Source organism: Schistosoma haematobium, chromosome ZW (assembly GCF_000699445.3).
Source record: "Schistosoma haematobium chromosome ZW, whole genome shotgun sequence".
NCBI classification, from domain to species: domain Eukaryota; kingdom Metazoa; phylum Platyhelminthes; class Trematoda; order Strigeidida; family Schistosomatidae; genus Schistosoma; species Schistosoma haematobium.
The window spans coordinates 66,356,099-66,377,156 of NC_067195.1; the positions used below are offsets into that span (position 1 = coordinate 66,356,099).

The 21,058-nt window shown below is 32.0% G+C and overlaps 1 protein-coding gene across 1 annotated transcript in view; it reads left to right on the forward strand.

Annotated features, from left to right (window-relative positions):
* The window catches only part of PIK3R3 (Phosphatidylinositol 3-kinase regulatory subunit gamma), a 35,571-nt gene extending 16,848 nt beyond the window's left edge, over window positions 1-18,723 (forward strand). Inside the window, exons 6-15 of the mRNA XM_012942215.2 lie at window positions 1,991-2,277; window positions 5,674-5,862; window positions 7,537-7,705; window positions 8,035-8,249; window positions 9,195-9,543; window positions 9,676-10,116; window positions 11,330-11,588; window positions 11,784-12,266; window positions 13,512-13,991; window positions 16,930-18,723. Of these exons, the coding sequence (XP_012797669.1) occupies window positions 1,991-2,277; window positions 5,674-5,862; window positions 7,537-7,705; window positions 8,035-8,249; window positions 9,195-9,543; window positions 9,676-10,116; window positions 11,330-11,588; window positions 11,784-12,266; window positions 13,512-13,991; window positions 16,930-17,119 (3,062 nt within the window). The 3' untranslated portion in view covers window positions 17,120-18,723. The remainder of the gene's footprint in view (window positions 1-1,990; window positions 2,278-5,673; window positions 5,863-7,536; window positions 7,706-8,034; window positions 8,250-9,194; window positions 9,544-9,675; window positions 10,117-11,329; window positions 11,589-11,783; window positions 12,267-13,511; window positions 13,992-16,929) is intronic.
* The last annotated feature ends 2,335 nt before the right edge of the window (window positions 18,724-21,058 follow it).

A 21,058-nucleotide genomic window follows, 5' to 3' on the forward strand; every position in this document is an offset into this window, starting at 1 on the left:
ATTCCTACGTGTAGCTTCCCGATTGGATAATGCTAATAGCCCCCTGTATGCGGATTGGAGGACTGTAATGATGATTTCGTTCTCACTAAAAACTATAAATACCTGACAATTTTGTACTATGATTGACATTGTTTGGAATAATATTCCTTCATTAGTCTTCTGCCTTCTTATTGCGACTTGGAAGAGTTTTGAGCGTTCTAGTGTTCTGCTATACGCGGTATATCAAGAAATCAACATTTCAAGATATAACACAACCAGTGCCATTAATTTATATAAATATGAAAAGGGTTTGCAAGTTACTCGACCGATATTTTAGTTAAGTGTTAAATAGTTGTTGTATGGAACCTAGTATGCAACGATAAGATCGTAACGTTTCACCGATTTCAGTGTAATAACTTAAAATCCTTTTAACGGGTCGATTGCTACTTAGATATGTTATTACGGCGACTACTTACTAGCTAAAAATACCATCCATTTATTTACACTTATCAACTATCTTTCTTATTTTAACTATTAGAGTGATTATCTATTTTGAAGTTTATTATGTTATGCGGTCGTTTGAACCTGATACTGCTATAAAAATTTCCTACTCTAGGACCCAGCCTGAGACTTGCATGGAGAAACCAAAAGTAAATGGCAAGATCTTACTGGCTGATCCGAACCAAATGTATGCATAAATATCTCCCTTCGAAAATTAAGCTGCATTCTCAATAGTGTGTATCCATTTCCACATAAAGTTAGTTCAAATCTTGACCAATGTTGTGAACCCCTCAGCATCTCTTGCTTGCTAGGTTTGATTGATCTAGGGTATCGAAGTTCCAAACAGTAATATATACCTATCACTATGATTTACTATTCGAACATACACTTGCACTGTAAATAAAAGCTTACTGACTAATTAAGAACGTTTTTGACATTTGGTATGATGTGCTAAAGAATAGGATTGGAGCAGAGCCTCACTGTTAAATTCCCTCGATGACTCAAATCAAATAACTGAGTCACGCGTAAAACCTAAATTCAAAACAAAGTATTTTTCTTTAAAATGGTATCATCATTGGAGTGAGAAAGAACAAAGATTTGAATAGAATGGCATTAATTCATTTTATTTTGTTTGGCTTTCGTCAGCTGCTTACAGTTGGTGATATTTAGTATTGATGACAACATAAGTAATGTATTTTACAAATCTCGCTTTTTGAGGTATTCAGTGCGTTTACACACATCAAGATACCATGAAATAAGTGGTGCCTTTTGCAATAATTGCGTAATGATTGCTTACAAAAACATACGGCAAGTTAAGTGACGGCAATTAGTTATATCAGTCCAACAATAGCAGTCACCAAATCGAAACGATAACTACACACGTAATTTATGTAAATTATTGCAAATGAAAAGTAGCTCAATGAATTATGAGAAATGAAAAACTTTTTAAAATTTTAGGAGAATACATTTACGTTAATAAATAGATTAAGTGTCTCAGATTCATGTAAATATCTCACAACAACAAAGGGACATTGAACAGTATTCTAACCCGTAAATCATTTTCATCCTATTGTTCTCTAACCCTCTGATTACTATGCAACCTCATTTGTTGTTCTCAATCGCGAATTACGTTTTGATGGAATCTTTTATTTACTTCTATAGACTTATATATTTACCAAACAGTCATAGATACGAACGTACAACTTGAGTAAACAATTTCATGGAAAAGTAGTTTTCTTTGCTGAATTCTCTTTATTTTTATTCAAAAATGATATTAGTTCCTAAATATTAATAAGTAATATAATATTATACACGAAAAGAAACGGAAAAGCGAAAAATGGAAAATAAAAGCAAAATCAAAACCCAGAACTAGTAAATCAGTATTTTTGTTATGGATCAGATCATTTTTTAGAACTCAAAGTTAGAAACGCGTGGATTTTTTATTATGATCATTCTTTCCTCTTCATGCATAACATTATTTCGTTTTTAAAAATATCTTTTTTGTTTCCAGCCTTATCCTACCGTTGTCATCAATTTGTTAATGTTTCTATCAGTTATCCGCTAATATGTAATCTATGTAATGATTATATAGTGACACCACGGTGTAATGCTAATAGATGCTTTGCTTGCAAGTCTGTATTTCATCTTGTTTGTGCTGAATACTCTAAAAGATTTGAAGTATTCACGTGTCAGCCTCCAGTAAATGACAATTCGACAATTAAATCAGAGAAATTGACTTGTTCATCAACATGTAATGCTTTCTCATTGTTATCGTCTTCTATTTCCACCACTGAACAGGTATTTTTATTTCGTGATTTATTTTCATTCATCTTCGATGCTCTTATATTCGATAAGATTTTATATTAGTAGATATTTTCAGTAGTTGAGGTCATGAGTCATTTGAAGCTAAGTTGGATTGGTTGAAGTTAGACATCAACATCACCGGACGACGGATCAGTGGTTTAGTGGTTAAGTGCTCGCGCGCGGGACCAGTAGGTCATAGGTCCGAACCCCGGGGTCGTGGGTGAGCACTACTGGGAAGTCCTACAATAGGACGAAACGGCCGTTCAGTGCTTCCAGGTTTTCCGTGGTGGTTTAGCTTCAGTTGACTCATGAGCTCAACTATTGAAATCACGAAAATCTCCACAAAACCCTTTCTGAAATTAATAGAAATATTAGTCTGCGTGTGTTTATTGCAAAGCTAGTGGTGATAGTTTTGTGGTGCGTGCTACTTATATTGATGTACGTAGTATATGACGCGAGTTAAAAACGTAATGTCTGGCAGCAGAAGATGGGGGAAGATCAAGAAACGAAGAGCGGGAACACAATGCAATTTGTAAGAAAACTCATGAACAATGAAATTTATTTTATTTATTTTAACACATAGACCTTGGTACAAGGAGGCACCAAATACATATGCGCCACACAAATCCCATTCGATATGTGTGAGGGCTGTGATACTGCCCGGGTGCCCAAACCGAAGTAGGTGGTTTTCTTAGGGGGCCACACCCCAAGCCTTCGACCTGAAGGTCTGATCCACAAGGCAGTGGAGCATCGTAAGGAGATGAAGTCCCATGGAAACCGGTGACCAACAATTGGTTCATACGCCATTTGTTTCCGCAGGATACTGGAGCCCATGTGTACCATTGGTTCGGAATCCGATTAAAGCACCGGATATTCGCTTTTCGTTCTCTCATTTTCGTAAACAACAATAGTGCCACGAGAATGCAGTGAGTAGGACTTCCCTGGCAGAGGCTATATACGCGTGGCTATGTGAGAGCATTTGGAGAGGAAGAGCGGACTCCCCCCACTCTCGGCCGTACCAGGGCATTTGGGGGCAATGGATTGATGATTACAACAGGAACAGTCCGGTTTGATATGATGGATTGATATTTTGCAAATTAACGACTTACTATATAGTTTTTCTATTTTACTGAGTAACTCTGTAATTTTGTGCTAAATACAATTCGATTGTCCCCACCCGTGTTCTGTTCACTACAGTATCAGTAGAGAAGTGATGTAGTTCTCTTTTTCCTGAAAATATTATAACATGTCGTGAACATCTATATTTTCAGTCGGGATGGAACACGAAAACAGTCTTCAAAGTGTTGTGGGTACCACAGTTTTTCCTGCAGAGATTTGTTAATACTCGAAGCGAAAAATAAAACTAAAAAGTTGGTCGATCAGACTGTATACCTCTGAAAATAGAATGTAGAACTGTTGCGCAAGTCAGTTTTATCTACTTGAGGTGTTATACTCTTTTGCATAGATCGATTTTCAATAGTCATATGCGATTAGAGAATTCGTTTCAGTTGTTACTCGTTTCGCATAGCTATTGCTATGTCTTTTGCACAGAATGTCTTAATTATAGCCTGTAAATTATAGATTGGACACTCGTAAACGCAGAGAATCTCATCATGACGACATTTCCGTAAATCAGTCTAGGGCTCAATTTTCGGGGTGTATGATTTATAACTGTTATTTGGATAAAACTAGGAGGATTTCCATAGAGCTGTATGGTTAGTTCTAGGGTTTTCCTTGTATCTGATTTAAAAATCTCATACTGTAGATTTATCAAGCTTTTATTAGCGTTGCTGATAAGTCTTCTAATTGGACGATAGACTTGGTTCTTAAGCTTTTCTAGTAACCCCCAGGCTAGATCTACACAGCGACTTGAACACGAGAGAAACGGCGCGAAATGTGGAAGAAAAGACTTTACTCCAAAGGCTCGTTTATATACAGAAAATCTAGGGTTTTTATAGTATTTTAGATGTCCTTGGGTTTCCGGAAAATTCTGGAATGCTACTAAACGTGGTAGCAGTATGAGTAATCATCCAACCACAAACTCGACATGTGACTTTTCACCTTCTAGACGTTTCTGGCAAGACTTCTATTGAACGCTGATTGGATACGATGCTTTTCAGTGTTTTCAGAGCCTTTCTTGAATTTTTTTGAGTTTTCCGGATCTTCCCAACAGTCGCATTGTAGGGAAATTTTGTAGCTAGAGATTAAAACTGCAATTATTTTTCATACTACAAGCCGAATAAGATCATTTTCATGGTATATTGGTTTGGAGCCAAATAATATTATCAGAATGAGGGTTTATGGAAATTGTAGTAATCTAATAGTTGAATTCATGAATCGATTTAAGCCAGACAACCCTGGAAAACCTGCAAGCACCGGGCGGCCGTTTCGTTTAGCAGTGCACATCCATGATCCCGCACGCAGGATTCGAGCTCAGGACCTTCGGTCTCGCGCGTGAACGCTTAACCTCTAGATCAGTAATACATAGTCTACTATACAGTCATATAGAAATTACTGAGCTACAGACAAAATTTAATGTGTGGTTTATACACTGTAAAATGTTTGAATTTTTAATCGCTCGTTGAAATAATCTGGTTACGTAGAGTTGTTTTTTCCTTAATCTACTGAAGCGTTTCGCATAGTTTATCAACAGCTTAATCTGTTATTATTTACTAGGAGATCTTATTTAGACTTTCTATTTTCTAATCTCTGTTACTCAACTTTAGTTTTATTGAATAGTTTTACCTATAGATGAACCAGTCACTAGGTGATAACCAATATCACTATGTATCTTTAAAAAGCGATTGAATATTCGTGATTAAATGTTAATTAATATTACTTTAAGGTATTTTATGTTTCGGTAAGTTTCCTCATTGGTTCAACCCAATTACAATTACATTTAAGTATTTTAATTATTTTAATAACCACAATTAGAACTACATTTGAATAATTGGTCGAAAACTCATCTTATTTCGTCGAATTTCTATCGGTCGTGTATGGTCTGATAAAATAATTACACTAACATCGTATAAATAAATAATACAGTTTTAAGGGTATAATCTTAATGTAAGATCGCATTTTTTATGTAAACTATCAGTTTATCATATAATAATAAATGTTAGAAAGATTAAAATGTCTTGATTATAAGACATAGAAATAAATACTTATGTGTAGGTTAGAAAATGGTCAATAAATCTAGGAATGACAATGATTTGATCACGTGAAAACCTATTTAGTCGGAAATATGTTCTTAGGCTTAATGAAAAGATTATTATAGTAATATCAACAGTAATACTATAGTGGTAGAAATAGTGTTGGGAATGAAGTGGAATATCTTTGTAAGACAATAGCTCATGATGTCTTTTAAACGCATGTTTTGTGTATTTTTAGCCACTGGCTTCTTGGAATTGTAATCAAGTAGCCCATTGGTTAGCTGTTGTTGGCCTTGGTCGATTTGTTCGATTATTCATCAAATTGAATTTAGATGGTAATTTCCTTTCAGAAGTTACTTATGATTCACCTCATTTGTGTAGAGTAGCTGACCCATTTGCTCGTGAAACATTAGAAAGAGCAATATTGGTGAGTTTCACTCTGTATCCTTGCTTTATTTATGTGTTTATACCACATTAGTTATCACTCAACTTAGCAATTATCAACTAATTAAATTTAAATAAATCTACTTATTTTAAGTAAATCAGTGTAACTAGTTTCATGATAAGTTCATAAGTATACTATTTAATAGGCTTGCTATATCAAGTCATCATGCTGACATAATTTAGCAGATGATTTACATATGATTTTGAAATTTTTGTCCGAAACTTTACAATACATACAATACTCGACTTTTATTTGTTAACTAACTGATTTACAATCAGCCTTCATTTTAGTTTGATTAACTAGTTAATTTTTATAGTTCTCTCACATTGCTCATAAAAGTTAAGCTTGGTTAATGTAAAAGTTTAACTGATTGACGGAAATAAGAATTTTTCTCAATGTTGTAGATAAATCATGGATTCTTTTGGTTGGTACTAAATTTATTGGTACATTGGTACATTTCATTATCTTACAGTCTATGCGTTTGTCTGTTAATTTTATAGTGTTCTGATCTCCTTAGAATTTTATAGTGCTAATGTGAAAATTTTGACAGTGTGGTTGTTTGGTTTCTCTTTTTTATTGATCTAAAGGAGATGAACTCACTAGAATAGTTATTTAATGATGTTGGGATGATTGCGAAATCGTAGAACGAGAACAACATTCATGCTTTTGGGATCCTGAATCTCCAAAGATGTTGCTTTCTCTTTTCAGTAAGAAGTATTTAGGAGACAGTTAACTATAAAAAATTAATATCTTACCTTCATCGTGACATTTTGTTGCAGATGATTGTGGGGATTTTAAGAATGGATAAAACTTTGGGGTTAGAAATCACCATTAATCTTATCTACTTTCGCTTTCGTACGCATCCTGCTGTGAATTTCAACAACAGCATCTAACCAGCATAAGTTATTCAGACACTTAACTATACAATAATTTTACAATTTCGAATTCTCCTTTCCTGTATATTCATGGTTGTCACAGTTTTATCAACTCCTTTCTCTGTGTCTTACGGTGACAATTCACATATATAAATAGTAATATTGATTTCCTAAGACTGCCCTTTTGTTTGCATGCTGTATTTTTTGATCACCTAACAATATATCTAGATACTGAGTGTATTGTTTTTGTGAAATACATCGAAGTTCAATTGTAAATCATATGTAGTATATTATCTAAGTGTATCTGTTAATGAGTTCCACTTAACAGCCAACTGTATGCTACTTGTATTGAATGATTCAGGGGAAATGTGTAGTCTCTTCAGCTCAAATCATACGAACATAATTAGAATTTAATCACTTGAGGTTTTATTTGTCACATTTCATGTCACCTAACGATAATACCTATTTGTCTATCTACCTACCTACAAAAACGTTGTTCTATATATTAAGGTTAAACCAGGTAACTGGAATGTTTTAGTATCTGGGGTCAGATCTCGATTTTGCTTTTTGTGCCTAACTTTGATTTTCCATTTGAATATTAACTGGCCATTGAAAATTGCTGGTAGTTATCATTATCTATTTAGCAAAGGTTCGTACTTGTTTTTAGTTGCATTTTCTCATATATTACTAGTGTTTTTGTTGCATGGTGTCATTTATCTTCATTGGTCTTGCGTGAACTTTGTTTAAAAATTTTGTATTTTCCTTTTTTTTTCTGTAAAAGACTTTACAAGGTAAAGAACCTACTCCTGGAGAAAATCTGGACATATTCGCGAATTTGGATATCGATAGAAAATTTCCAGGAAAAAGTAGCGATTCTCGGCAGCACGATTTCCAGCTCACCTCTTTTTACAGAATAGTCTCCTGTATAGTGTGCAATATTCCTTTATTAGGTATCCCATCAGTGTTACTTTTATCTCTTTTTGCTCATTGTCTTATTAAAATCAAATGATCATTGAATTATAAAATCATAGAATTAGAATCACCAGAAAATATATCACAGTACAACTTACAAATTTCTACAGAAACTAATATCAGCTCTGTCTTCCAACGTTTGTGATTTTAAGCACGCATGAAGCAGAAGTTGTATTTGGGGAATTCTAAATACGAGTAACTAAGTATATGTACATATATTCCTGTGATCTCTTGGTTGTGTTAAAAGTATTATTGGTATTTTACTTTTCCATTAAAATTATCACCTGTTTTCTGTTCATTTTCGTAGGCTTCAGTCATCAGGGATTCCAGTGTAAAAAGTGTGGAGCTATTTGTCATCGTATCTGTAAAGCTTTAGAGTATTTTTCAAATTGTCCTGGAGTATTTTGTGCGACTAAAGAATTTAATCCCGAAAAGCCGGGCGCTGGCTGTGAAACGAATGAAATTCCCACTTCATTGGTTCCGTATGTTAGTGAATACTTTGGTGTTAAATTGGAAGAACAAGTAAAGTTATTGTTTTACAACTTATATCATGGATATATATATTATCAGGATGTCTAAATGTTTTTGAGTACTCGGTAATATTGCCTTCTATTATTGTGTTTAAATTTTTTATTGCTGTAATAATGAGTTGTGATCTGCATAGGATAATGTTTTCACACTGTTGAATTCTACAATAAAACTGTGAATTGATGGATCCAACTCATAGTTTGTATAGTTTTACTTTGTTTTATAAGGAAGGTACCTGTTGACAACTATTTTTGTTGTTTAAGACAATTTATTGAAATGTAAGCCGAATATAACGATTGCTGTAGATGACCTTCAAATTCTATTAAACAATTGTGTAAAATAATTGACTTATTGTTATTCTCTTTTGTACATGGATGTCAAACAGTTTAGATATCCTTCTGAGAGCAAAAGTGTATATTCATCAGTTACTTTAAAGGTATTGTTTTCTACAATTTTCCTGTATTGAGATCTTTTTGATGAAACTCAAATTTACTGACCGTCTAATAAAAATACAATGGTAAAAACCTGGGGAAGTTGTATGTATATTATTCACACAGCTATAAATATATCTTCAAGAGGGTAACTTTACATTGGTTTTTTGAGAACGAGACACCATGCGGGTTTTACACGACCTGAACAGCATAGCTCAATCCTGTGACGCAACCATAAAGGTATCAAGATCCCAGGTGGATCACTATATATATAAGTATTCAACCCAGCAACCATATTCAAGTATTTAGATTAGGTTGATATATACATCTGTCAAAGAAATCAGTATATTACTACTCTTTTAAAAGTTGTATTAAATATATTGTAAGTCAGTTATTCATATTACTGATTTTCCACACCAAAGTTATTTCTTTGCATATATGATACGTTTACGTATAATCAATTATTAAATTATCTCTAAAATTATTTTTTTGTTAATTTTTCTTATAGAAATTAGATTCTAATTCAAAAGTCCCTGTATTCTTAACTACATGTACTGAACAAATAGAAAAACTAGCTTCTGAAAGTTTTATTACTGCCAGTAATAATCCGTGTATTCAACCTGTTGACTTGGCTATGGTTTATCAACAGTCAGCTTTAACGCATACTCTACAAGAACTTCATGATACATTTGCTCATTGTTTACCATTACCTGGTATAGAACAGTCATCTACCCATCCGTTGGACATTGTACGTTTTGCCCAATTAATGAAAGCTTTTCTTCGTGATTTACCAGTGAATGTGATACCTGAAGAGTACTATTTAGATTTTTGCAGTTTAGCAAATATAGGAAATATAGGTAAGTTGTTATACGTACCATTAAACAACAAAATCTTGTGATTTTATTTCCTGCATTTTGTATGTTAATAAGTTCAGTTTGTTCTACTGTGTCTTTCATATATAATAATTTATTTTTCATTTTTGTTACTAGATGAAAAGGAAAAAGCTGTTCATGCATTTCTTCAAAGTTTTCCTGAACTTCATCGGTTGTGTTTGATTCATATTTTTAACCATTTAGTCTTCGTGCTGAATCATCAAAATAAGTTAAGGTCTTATTTGTCAGATTCATCGTCTGTCAATCTGAACCGGTCGAATTCATTTTCCAGTATAAATGTATTGAATAAAGCTACTCCTTGGTTGATGGTTTTTCGACAAATCCTTGTTCGACCACCATGGCATCTTATCACCGACATAGCTATGGGTATGGATACACATATGCGTGCTTTAGAGGCTCTCTTTTCATCTTTTGTTGATCTTTCCACTGAGGAATCAGAATGTACATCCCAAACTAAAAATTCCGAAGCACAATCTGATGTATCAGATTCAAATCTTCAGAGAAATTATGTATCTTTTTCGCAATTTGAACGTATTTGTAAGTTATCGTGTTCTTGATTATGCGATTTATTTGTTATTTTGTTGTTGTTACATTTACCATTTGATTCAAATGGATCTCGGAATATTCACAAAACGTAAGGTCACATGTAACAAGAGGATTTCTAACGGTATCATAATAAGTACGCAAGTGAATTTAACATTCAGACAACTGTTGAGAAATTATATACCATTTCTATAACCATTTATATTTGTTTTTCTAGATACAAAGGTTTGCTTACCGCTATTTATGTTCTCCGTTAGCACCTTTCAACGGTCTAATAAATATTCATTCCTGGTATTTCTAGAATTAGGAAGGTTGGTTTTAATCAACCTTAATCATATTCCTTTCATTCTCAGTGGTATTTAGTAGTCTAATATACAAAGTGTGGTTGAAATAAAAACTCTAACGACCAAAACTTGGCTACATATACTGTCAGTATATTCGATTTAGTTTTTGATATTCTTCAACAATGAATTTTATCAGCTGAAAAAGACAGAGGAGCACTTGATAGATATTTCTTCTAGTATTCTACGATTTTCAATGATTGCTTGATTTATATCAGTCCAAATGTTTCATTAGTTACTTGGTTTGTCAGAATTAAGCGCATACTGTTTGTTCATTGATGATATAACTCTTGTATTTAGCTCACCACACTTTTGGTTGTACTGTTTTGACTTGGAACAACTCGACTGATCTAACGATTCCTAACGAAATTTTATCGAGGATATCATTCGGTTTTTATATTCATTTTTCATGTGTTTGAGTGATGTGCAACTTTCACTATACTATCTTTTTATCCAGGTTTTCCTGTTTCATTGCAAATTAGTCTGAAATTAAAAGAATAAGGCGTTCGTTATCTAATAATTAAACCGCATATTGTAATCATGCATTAAGATGGAATAAATCTTAGATTTGTTCAAATATTCAAATGGTCTAAATGTTTTCATTTTCTGTTAGTAATTATCAAGAAATAAAAGATGATTATAAGCAGTCATGTCAAAATTTGTGTTATATGGTGATTACCTAAACGCTCATTAGAGTAGGTTAGTGTTTGGTTGTATAATCTAGTAGCTGAATTCTGACTATCTATGCCATTCCTAATAAAGTTTCACATAATTGTTAATAATTCTGTTTGAGTGGGATTTTGAGTTGACTTGATTCTACCAATCGAATTTTATCTATTTGTAGTTCCATGTTCTTTTTTTTAAAGCCAGATATCAGGGTGAAAAACATACATCTTCAGAATCCGTCTCACTATATCCTACTAATGAAGTTGCACCAACTATTAATACTCCACCTAGTCCTACTTCAATTGCTGCTAATAAAAAAGATTTAAAGAATCAAGAATGGTATTGGGGTGATATAACTCAAGAAGTGGTACGTGAACTGATGACAGATCTTCAAGATGGATATTTCCTTGTTCGTGATGCTTCTGGGAGTTCATCTGCTGCATTCACTTTGGTAGTCAGGTATTTTGTGTATATTTACTTACGTATTTCGCGTTCGAAAGCAAAACTTTTATTTTGAATGATATACTATAATTCACTATTTGAAATATTTAGAATATTTATTTAATCAATAAAGTTTTTCTCCATGACTTACCTATGTTTAACTACTTTACTATCTTACCATCTAGTTGTGTTTTCTTCATATTCCTTCAATAGATGGCGTGGTTTAAATAAGTTGAATCGAATCTATCATCGTGGTGATTATTTCGGGTTCACTGATCCCCCATATCCAAGTTGTCGTTTAGTTTCTGAACTTGTTGAATTTTGTCGTGTTCATCCACTAACTTTGACTAGTTGTAGCAATCTACGATTAATTTGGCCTGTATCGCGTCGTCATAAACGTTTTCATGGCAAAACTGATATCTCATTCGATAATACTGTATCTAATGAGAATAGGAGCGATGCAGATGGAGTGTTTGCCTGCTTCCTAACTGAGTCACAATTGAACAGTGAATTGAAAAGTAAAGCTGCTGAAATTAATCAGTTGGATAAAGTTATTACTGATTTACAGTTACAGTCAAAAAATGCAATTGATTTGAAAGAGGAAGGTGTTCGTCTTATAAAGGGTTATCAAAAGATACGTAATTGGTTACAAACCTCATTGAGTCAGTTAGATGATTATTCATATCCTAGTGAAAAGTAAGTGTAAATGTTAAGATTAAAATAATTTTTTTATTCCCTTATAGTTTTACACTATGTACTAGGAACGTTTTGCAACTCGAACGTTTATATTCATTATTTAATATCTTATTGCTATTCTGATTCAAGCGAAATATTCGAAATTATTGGGATCTTGTTATAAATTAAAGCAATGTTTGTCTGCATCGAAATGTCAAATATCGAAGGAAAGTTTTTATCTATAATATAACTGCATTCATCATGTAATAAAAAAGAAACTATTAACTTTTATCAACAAAAGTAATGATTTCTTGAAGAAAAAAAACTATTATTTACATGATTTCCTACCTTCTATACAATCACAGACTTAGCTAGGAGAGGCAAATAATAATAACTTTTCAAATTAATGATTGTCCTTCCTTGATCATTATATAAAAAATTGATTGTAGAATGAAAACGGATATCATTCATTAGTTATTTTTTCAATGTAGTTTTTGTTATTGTAAATAGATTCGACTGCGTCGTTACAATAACATCCTCATTAAATTGGAATTAGTATAAAAAGCACAATTTAGTAAAATACCACTGAAATCCAAAAATACCTTTCACTATGACTTCGTGAAAGTGCTTGATGTGAATGTTGCGCAACGTTGACGTTTATACTTGGTTAATTTATGATGTTATAGCACTGTTAAATTTTTCACCTTACGATGTAAACGAGTGTAGAAAAATATTGATATAATCGAATCGACTGGTACGAATGTAGACTAATAATATGCCAGTTGACAAGTGGGGGTGTTATCCTCATTACTTTGCGTTTTGTTGAAGCTCAGGAAGTCTAGTATATTATACCTGACCTACAAATATTAGTTGGCGAAAATACAACGCTTTACATACATTACAAAATAACTTGAAATTATAATGGAAGGTTGAAAAGATCAGCTAGAAGCGAACGGGAACAGAGAGTGATTGGTATGAAAATGAAGGAACAGCAAAGTCTGAAACAATTGATGGACATTTTGCAAATGAAGTATTTACTGTATGGCTCTCGGATTTTACTAGGAGACTATACTTCATGTATGAGTTAATTTAACGTTTTTGAATGGACTTTTGTGATAATTGATGTTTTCTTTCTACTAATATTGACACTTATTGTTGATTTTTGTAGTTTCGAAAATCATGTAATCTCATTGGACCTTGAATTTTAATAATTTTCAGCACGTTTTCAAATTAGTTTTAAATTTACTAAGTTTTTTGATCACTTAGGTTAAAGATCTCACCTCAAATTGAAACACTAAAAAGAGAAATAGATGAAATTGAAAGACAAATCAAAATTAACAAGGAAGAGGTTAATAATCAATCCAAATTAGCTCGAATAATATGTGAAAATTATGCTAATGCAATTTTTCGTCAGCGTAAAGTAAGAAGACAGGCCCACGAGATTCGACGAGCATTAAAAGATCGAGGATTTAAAGAAGAGTCTTTATCTTCTTCGAGTTCTTCATTATGTGATGATTCCATTTCTTCAGCGAAACAGTCAATCGATAACCAGAGTAATATTGTACCGGGAAATTCTATAAGTTCTCATGATGATATTTATTTACCGGAGGAGATACGTGATCGTCGATATTGGTTCCTCACAGATGCTACTAGAGAAAAGGTAGAGGAGTTATTGAGGGATAGACCTGCTGGGACTTTTGTTGTCAGACCTTCTGCTACTAGTGATAAATTGGCGTTGGGTATACGGTAAGTTTTATTTAATTTTACACACAGTTTACTGTTTAAGAATTTGTAAAGAAATTTTGGCAGAATTATATATAGTTACTAACATTAATATTTATCACATATATATCTCTACAACATTCTAATAGGTTTTGATAATTGAATTTATGAATCTAATATTTGTTTTATATCCAGTAAACTGTTACTATCGGTTAGTTATCTTCTGATTCCTCCTTGTCTCTTTTTTCTCTTCCCAAATTTATTTCACTGGATTATACTCTTTGAATAACATCTTCAAACCCTAGTGTTTCCGATTACTGCTTATACTCTTACTACCTCTACCACTATGGGATTTGAATCGACCACTGCATCTCTGTGCTAATGTGGTATGGCAACTCGAACTGATGTACGTACGTACGAAGTTCTACGTTGTTACTGACTGACTTTTGTTATTTAAAAAAAAACAACAACTAGAATTTCAATTTTTTTGAAAACGACCTTGTACTACTATATTATTTGAAAGGATAGTTATTTTCTTTTTATAGAAATATTTAAGAATAGCATATTCTATGATTCACATGTAACATAAATGTACAATTTATGCAAATGATAATTTTCCTTAACAAGATTTGTTTTCTTAAATTTTCTTTCTTTTTATCTTATAGAAGATAATATAGGTTTTCTATTTCTTTTTTTAGTTTGTTTGTTTTGTTTTGTTTTGTATTCCCTTTTTAATTGAATCGATATTATTAATTAAACTAAATTAATTCATATGGTTTACTTAGGTTGATACTTATTTCTATTTCACTTATGTTTTGCATGTTAATTATTTATTAATTGAACATCCCTCGATCCAAATTCTGTGTATAAATAAACAAATAAATTTATTATGTAGACTAAACATGAATAAAAAAAACTACTAATCAAACAATAAAATCTCTCCTATTCATTAACAACCATTGATTTATTCCTAAGGTAAGTAATTAATAAATGGAAGTAATGTTATGCAATACTCTAGTCTGTTTGATTTGTTTACATGTGAAATAGTCTATTAATGTTCTTAGTGTGTGTTTAAAGTTTGATGGATAAATTATTATTTAACTACTTTGATGAATTTAAGTGATAGAATAAATAATTCTTAAAATAACCCATAGTGAGGTTAGTTGTTGATTGTTTTCCATTTCCTTTAATTGTTCCCCAGTTAGTATTAATCTATGATGAAAACAAACTAATCTTCATAAATATTTTTATTAGAATTTCTCGTTTTCTTTAATGATGAATTAAATGTAAGATATCTATAGAATAATCTGTAGTATTTATAACATTATCATTTTTTAAATCAGGACACTTAAATTTAATTAAGGCGAATTGGAACTTAACTTTGTTGTTATTTGAAGATCAAAAGTGATGACATCAAGAACCCGAACTTGTGGCTGACAGTCAGTTTCTTTTAACTACTCTAAGTAGTCATGAATCATAAATCTTTATTAGTATTGTTTACTTTAGTAATTTCTGCGTAAATGAGGTTGATATAGGTTATTCACAAACCAAATTACTATAATTAAAATCACGAATATTCACCCATCCTTAATTCTAACACCAGATAACTTCTGACCTGTTCTTGCATATATATATATATATATATATATATATATATATAGTTTGATAATCTATGTCATTCCAATCTTTACATTCATTTATGTCGATTGTTCCATATTATTTCTTATCTTAATGCAAAATTCCAATACATATTTCGTTGTAAGCAGCTGACGAGAAACCACGAAATATAATGAATTCATATTATTCTATATCAATGTTTGTTCTGGCTTTATTTAAATTCATAAAGGGAACTAATTGCATGAAATATTCGAAATAGAGGACATCAATAAAAGGGTTAAAGATGAGTTTTTTTATCATCCGAGTTGAACTATTTGATGTAAACCGGCTGCATCATAGAGTGTTGATGTAGTATATTGTAACACATACCTGTCAGTATGACATTCAAATAATCGTAAAGCTAATAGGGTGTAATAAACGTAGATAAGAACAACAGTATTTTTTTTAGAAAATAATTCCTCTTACAATTAAAGATGTGTGTAATTTGGTATATAGTCCAGTTTTATGAACTTATTTTAATTCTGCCTAAACTTGTAATAACCTTTTTAGTTTAAGAATGCACATATTTTAATCAATATAGCTAGTAAAGTTTACTGGATAGTACGAATACTTCCTGTTCAGTAGCCCGTTTTATAAAGATACGAATCTCTAGCAAACTATTATGATTGTCAATTTTTATATAGATACTGAAGATTAACACACCGTCACATTCCTAGAGAGGATTAGTATTATTCACTATCGATTGTTACTTGGAGAATCAGATAATCGTTTTATCCTATCAAGGGAGTACACAAATCTACGACACGACCAGGTGTCCAGCTCAGAAACTTCGAACAAATTGTTTAAGAAGTAAGCTGATATGTTCCCATTTCAAAGAAGTGAGACCTATTTTCAAAGTTAGAAAAATGATGTATCGGAATAGTCAAACATAAGCCAAATGATCACCACATGTCATTAGTTGAAAACGTGGCTTTATTTTCCAAGTGAAAAAGATGTATATTTGTGAATGATTGTACTTATATTGTTGATTTGGTTCAAGTTAATAAAGCGTCCTCACTTCCAGTCTTCTTACCTGTATAGTTGGTTTAGGCTTATCTGTAAGAAGTTTTTATGTCAGTATCAGAATCGGACAACCACACAACATAACATTAGCTCATAAATTCAAGGTCAACTTCAAAATATAATAGTCACAGGTCGAAACAATGTCTCTAGATGGTTGATTTACTGGTCAAAACACTACTTACTTCAACAAACTATTTTGTCTATCATAACGAAAGCCACAAGACATTCTCAAACTGTTGATGATCACCAATCCTTAACTTTCATTTTATCTTGTTTTGTTCAGGTTAGCAACATCTGTTCAACATTGTTTAATTCATTGTGTAAATGGAAAATATGGATTTGTTGAAAATTCTTGTACATTTGAATCATTGGAAGCTTTGATCTGTTACTATCATGTGGAGAATTTAAAGCGATACAATAATCTACTCAACATAACTTTAAAGTATCCAATTAAGTTGCAATTGGATGACTGAACACATAATAGGGAAAGAGATTATGTGATGTATTTGTTTTATTTCATGATCCTTTTTTGTTAACTCCTGTTTATATTGTGTGTGTATGTGTTTGTTCATTATTTTGTATTCATTCATAAGAATACAGATAACTTTCGTCTTTTATTGTTTACATTTTTCTAATAACGTATCTTTCTTTTATCAGTAATCAACAATTACTATGTGGAATTATCAATTCCAACCTTAGCATTGATAATCGCCATGTGCCTTAATATCTATTGTTTGTTCATTTTTCGGGATTCAAATTTTTTTTATTTTATTATTATTACAATATTTTTATGTTGGCGAAAAAATACCATTCAGAAATCGTACTCCAGTTTTCTCCTCCCCTTTCGTTTCTCTGTTACTCTCATTATATTTCCAGAATTATTTCTTCATAATAAATCCCTTCTTTTTGTAGGTAAAAACAGATCCTGATTGTGTTTATTGAATACTTCGCTACATAACTGAATAGAAAACAGGTATTATTATTATTCATGTTGTTAGAATACAATTTGTTTTTCAGTCTTCTTTTACCTCTCCATTTTCTCATCCTTTCTTGATCTCATCATCAAGACGAAAGAAACATGAAAAACAAAAAAATATTTTGGTGTATACAATTGATTAATGATTATTTCACTACACTGACATTTTCTCTACCTGTGATTTACTACTTTACACCTTGCTGTTACTTATATACTTCCTTTTAAAACTTTACAAAAATTATTTTACAGTCCGCTAATAGTTTATTATTATTTTGTTTTTCGCTTCAATCTTTTTTTATCTTCAGATCTAAGCTTATTATTATTATTATTATTATTATTATTATTATTAGTTTGTGTTATTATAATTGTTGTATCTTTACCACTTTAGAATAAAGTTAACCATACGAGCTTTCATCTAATTAGAAAAACCCTGTTCATTAATCTTTATAGAGGAATGTTCCCTTTCGTGGATTGGTTTTTTGTTGTTGTGTAAGTATTTCTTATTTCCTTCGATATTAAATTTCTCAGTTGTATCAGCCATTTTCATCGATCTCTAGAAATTGACAGATTCGCATAGATACATCATTAGTTTTGCTCAGTTTTGAAACTTTATTAGTTTTTTGAACTGCAATTTAAATCAACTTTATTATTGCCTTGTCTTACCTTATTGTTCCCATGAATTGGAAATGTTGACCTGAAATTTTGTTCAATTAAATTCTCTTCATAGTGAATTCAAGAGCCTTTTATATACACTTAGCCTAAAGGTCATTGCTTATGTGATCGAATCCAAGATTGTTTTGATATGAGTTAAGCTAGAGGTTTGATAAGTTTCTATAATTAAATAGCAATTATTTGGAATAAGGCACTAGAAACTTTAAATTCTGACTGGAAAGAACTCAGTAATTTTAAATATCTAAACGAATATAGAGTATGCTATTATCTTGATGCGAATCTGAGTACATTTATAATGCCACGTTTATGGTAGAGTACAATGTGCTTTGTAGCTTAAAGGCTAGCTGATTTTCACTCAAACGTCTATTCGAATTACTGAACATTCTGTCGAAGGAGGCGATTTATTTCGCATCAGCCATACTTAGATAGGTTCCTTGTGTGTAAAAGGAGGTAGTTTGATTGTAGATTTGGATATTGTATATAATTTGTACGCTGATGTATATACTAAGCCATCAGTACCCATGGTTTTCCAATTCTTCACAGATATAATTTTCCGATTATACCGCTGAGAAACTATCTTGTAAAGGTTGGTCTGATAACTAACTAAATGTTTTGTAGAAGTCGGGGCATATAGTCATTTTAGAATCCAGCGTCCTATAAACTCATGAAATTATGCTTTTATGTTGTGCAGGATTTCCAAATTCATTCTAATACTATATGTTATCAGCGTTCTTATTTGACATTTCCAATTTTTATTATGTTGTGTAGATAAAACCTGGTGTTAATGATATTTAGAGCAATAATAAAGCCTAGTAATTAAGCGTGAATTCCATTGGAGCACAGGTGACCTACAACTCCTTATTCTTTGATGGAGAACCATATTTTGAAGAAAAAGTGATAATCTATGATAAATTGCCGGAAAATAGCTTTATCGATGTATTTAAAATCGATACTGTTTTTGTATAAAAAATAATAACAGTTGTTAATATGAATCCACTTGGTATTGTTTACTTGTATCTTCCTGTTGATGATTAGGACTGCAATTGATCAGTCTCTTATTGGCATATGTGCATACTGTGCGTAGTGCCTCGATATTATCTTAATTCACAAGCATTATAAGCAAAGATGGATAGTGGCTAGCATTGAAATTCAAGACTCGCGTTATGTCCCATTCGGGACTCGTCAGCTGCATGTACTTGCATCTCAGAGTTGATGTTCACTCTGATTAAAACTGAAAAAAAGATCTAAGAACATAAATCTAATTGTTGTAACCAAATATTAGCTCTATTAGTCCAAAATAATCAAATATATATATGGTTACTAAGATAAAAAAGAAATATTCTGCTAATATATATGTGCTTTATGTTTATATTTTGGATTATTCTATTGTGTCTAAAATAGTTTCTACAAATTAATATTGTCTACACTTAAATCAAAATTTCTTTCTATTGATCAATGACCTGAAACAGTAATTATCATTTGTTAATCATTTCACAGTAATAACGTTCAAATATTATACATAGTTATTAGAATTACGAAAAATATTTATTAAGGTTTTTTCAATATGTTTGTTATTCATTTGTGGGCCCCCAAATGCCCTGGTACGACCGAGAGTGGGGGGAGTCCGCTCTCCCTCTCCAAATGCTCTCACATGGCCACGCGTATATAGCCTCTGCCAGGGAAGTCCTACTCACTGCATTCTCGTGGCACTACTGTTGTTTACGAAAATGAGAGAACGAAAAGCGAATGTCCGGTGCTTTAATCGGATTCCGAACCAATGGTACACATGGGCTCCAGTATCCTGTGGGAACAAATGGCGTATGAACCAATTGTTGGTCACCGGTTTCCATGGGACTGCATCTCCTTACGATGCTCCACTGCCTTGTGGATCAAACCTTCAGGTCGAAGGCTCGGGGTGTGGCTCCCTAAGAAAATCACCTGCTTCGGTTCGGGCATCCGAACAGTATCACAGCCCTCACACATATCGAATGGGATTTGTGTGGCGCATATGTATTTGGTGCCTCCTTGTACCAATATTAATATGTTAAAATAAATAAAAATAAATATTCATTTGTGTTGTTGACATGGTGAAAAGGATGCACCTAAAGAAAAAAAAGGATTATTTAAACTGGAAATTTTTACGCATCTTCTAAATTAAAAAACAAAACAAAAATCAATTTTTGTTTTTACAACTGTCATTTCCATATATTTTCTTTTTAGAAAATTTCAAATCTTACCAATACTATTAATTTGATTGGTCAGTTTACTTGTTTTGAATTTTCTCAATGTTTCCATCAAATTGAAATACTCAGCGATTTCGGATTATGGTAACCGTTTATGATAAAATTGAAAGGGTTGGTACAAATTAATAATCACTATGATTATTATAAGGTATAAGATTTAAGTTGTAGTTTAAATATTAAGGCAGTCGTTACGAAGCTAGGAGTCATGATCTTTTTCTGTCTTTATTCATAACTGTGATGTGTTAAGGAACGCAATTATCCTTTAATCTTTTTTTTTCAATATTTATTTCACATTATGTCTGTTTTCAAATTAAACTAATTTTCATCCATAGATTCTTATCTTTCAAGTAATGCATTTTTGATTCTGATCGTTTCCAAGTAAGTATAACATAACCATTTACAGTTGTTCTTTAACAGTTTGTTTATGCATACACATACTTCATTCGATCATCAGCTTACTGTAGTTCATGTCATTCTATCATTGTCTGATGAGATGTTATTGCATTTTTACGGCTAATAAT